Source organism: Triticum dicoccoides, unplaced genomic scaffold, assembly GCF_002162155.2.
Source record: "Triticum dicoccoides isolate Atlit2015 ecotype Zavitan unplaced genomic scaffold, WEW_v2.0 scaffold224868, whole genome shotgun sequence".
Classification (NCBI taxonomy): Eukaryota; Viridiplantae; Streptophyta; class Magnoliopsida; order Poales; family Poaceae; genus Triticum; species Triticum dicoccoides.
This window is the reverse complement of record NW_021243532.1, coordinates 1-1,903: the sequence shown is the minus strand read 5'-3', so window position 1 is coordinate 1,903 and position 1,903 is coordinate 1. Positions and strand designations below refer to the sequence as shown.

The 1,903-nt window shown below is 50.6% G+C and overlaps 1 protein-coding gene across 1 annotated transcript; it reads left to right on the top strand.

The window, feature by feature from the left end:
• Positions 1-561: 561 nt before the first annotated feature.
• LOC119345312 (alpha carbonic anhydrase 7-like) lies at positions 562-1,897 on the top strand (the record flags this gene model as incomplete). The annotated part of the gene is made up of 4 exons (XM_037615441.1): positions 562-683; positions 781-934; positions 1,261-1,428; positions 1,847-1,897. Coding segments are annotated over exons 1-4 (495 nt in total), but the record flags the coding sequence as incomplete, so codon positions are not given.
• Positions 1,898-1,903: the final 6 nt, after the last annotated feature.

Genomic DNA, 1,903 nt, shown 5'->3' with positions numbered 1-1,903 from the left:
ATCATGGCAAATTATTCAAAGAAGCAGCATCTCCTCTCCATCCCATACTAATCCCACAACGCTAGAGCCCCACCAGTAGCACCCACGGTACTCAACCGCTTACCCTTTCTTGGGGGTTGCAAGCCACAGAGGGATGGACCCCAAACACATCTATGGCATGGAAAGCAATCCTAGAGTATTGTTGGTTGGGCGAGTAGAAAGCGCGGGCTCAGAGTTGCCGCTACCGGCGAAAAAATGTGGCAGTGGAAGAGGAACGATAACGTGGTTGTAGCGGTGGTGGCCACCATGGGAGGAATCAAAGGGTGAAGGCAACCCGTCGATTTAGTTCAGAGTCTTCAGGCAGAGGAGGACAAGCAGAACACATCTCGGTAGTCCTTAGCTCTGAATTTTGATGGGTGTATGTACGTCAGTAGCTACGCCGTAGCAGGTTAGCTTCCAAATTACCTAACGCGCCGGCCACGCCTGACCCGTGCCATTCTCCTCGCTGTATATATTCCAGCCGCACATTCTCCTTGCAGTGTCTCCGGCTCAACAGTCACACGGCAAGGACAAGTAGACAACATGCGTCCACGTCGGGGCCTCCACCACGCCGTCTCGGCGTCGGCGCCGCTCCTCCTCCTCTTCTCCGCCTCCGTCCTCCTCTCGGCCGTCCCGGCAGCAAGAGGCCAGCAGGAGACCGGTACGTGAGCTCCATCCATCATCCACCCCCGATCGACGCCGTGCAGTGCGTGCATGTCCTTATATGATTCATGTCCGTTGCATATGATGTCCTGATCGCAGAGCGCGAGGAGGAGTTCAGCTACTCATGGAGCACAGCGTCAACGGCCGCCGGTACGACATGGAGCTGCACATGGTGCACCAGAGCGCGCAGGGAAAGGCCGCCGTCATCGGCGTCTTGTACGAGATCGGCGCCCGCGACCCCTTCCTCCACATGGTATACCTCCAATTTGCTTCTTTCTCTCTTTCATGATTTCTTTACTTAATAATAACCAAGCAGTCAACCAGGCTTAATTAAGCTTAAAGAATTGCCAACATGGCAACATGGGGCGCACGCACGCGCATGCATTGCCACCACGTGTGTTTTCTTAATAAACTGAGTCTCTTGTTACAAAGTTGCAAGATACTCACTCCGTTCTAAAACTAGTGTCTCAATTTTGCATTAACTTTATTATAAAATTATACTAGAGTCAAGACATTTATTTTGAAAAAGAGGAAATATGATGCAATATAATTCAAGATCTAATCCTCCTGGATGATCAGCTGGAGCCATACCTGGAGATGATCGCCCAGCAGAGGCAGAGGGAGGAGAAGGTGGGCGTGGTGGACGCCCGGGGCGCGAGGGGCAGGGCCAGCGTGTACTACCGCTACGTGGGCTCCCTCACCACCCCGCCATGCGCCCAAGGGGTCATCTGGACCATCGTCAAACGGGTAGGCTTTTGTAAAATTCAGTTCACGCAGTCACATACTCCCTCCGTCCCAAAATTCTTGTCTTAGATTTGTCTAAATACACCCAACTTGGCGGTTGGAAGGGCACATCACGCCAGTTCCATTCCGTTCACATCATTTATATATTCCCTTCGCCCGGAATTAGTTGTTGCAGAGATGGATGTATCTAGACGTATTTTAGTTCTTGATACATCCATTTCTATCCATTTATGCGACAAGTAACTCGGAGTGGAGGGAGTATTGCGTTATTATTCAGATTCAGAAATAACAACAATATTTTTCTTCACTTTCGGCGATCAGAAAGAGTCTGATTACATCATTGAAACGGTAGCTGGATGCTTGCACAAGTACTTTACATTACATGTTTGGTGTGTTATGAAACTTCTCTCTGGTTTTGCAGGTTCGTACTGTGTCGCGGCACCAGCTGGAACTTCTCCCAGAGGCCGTCCACGATGTA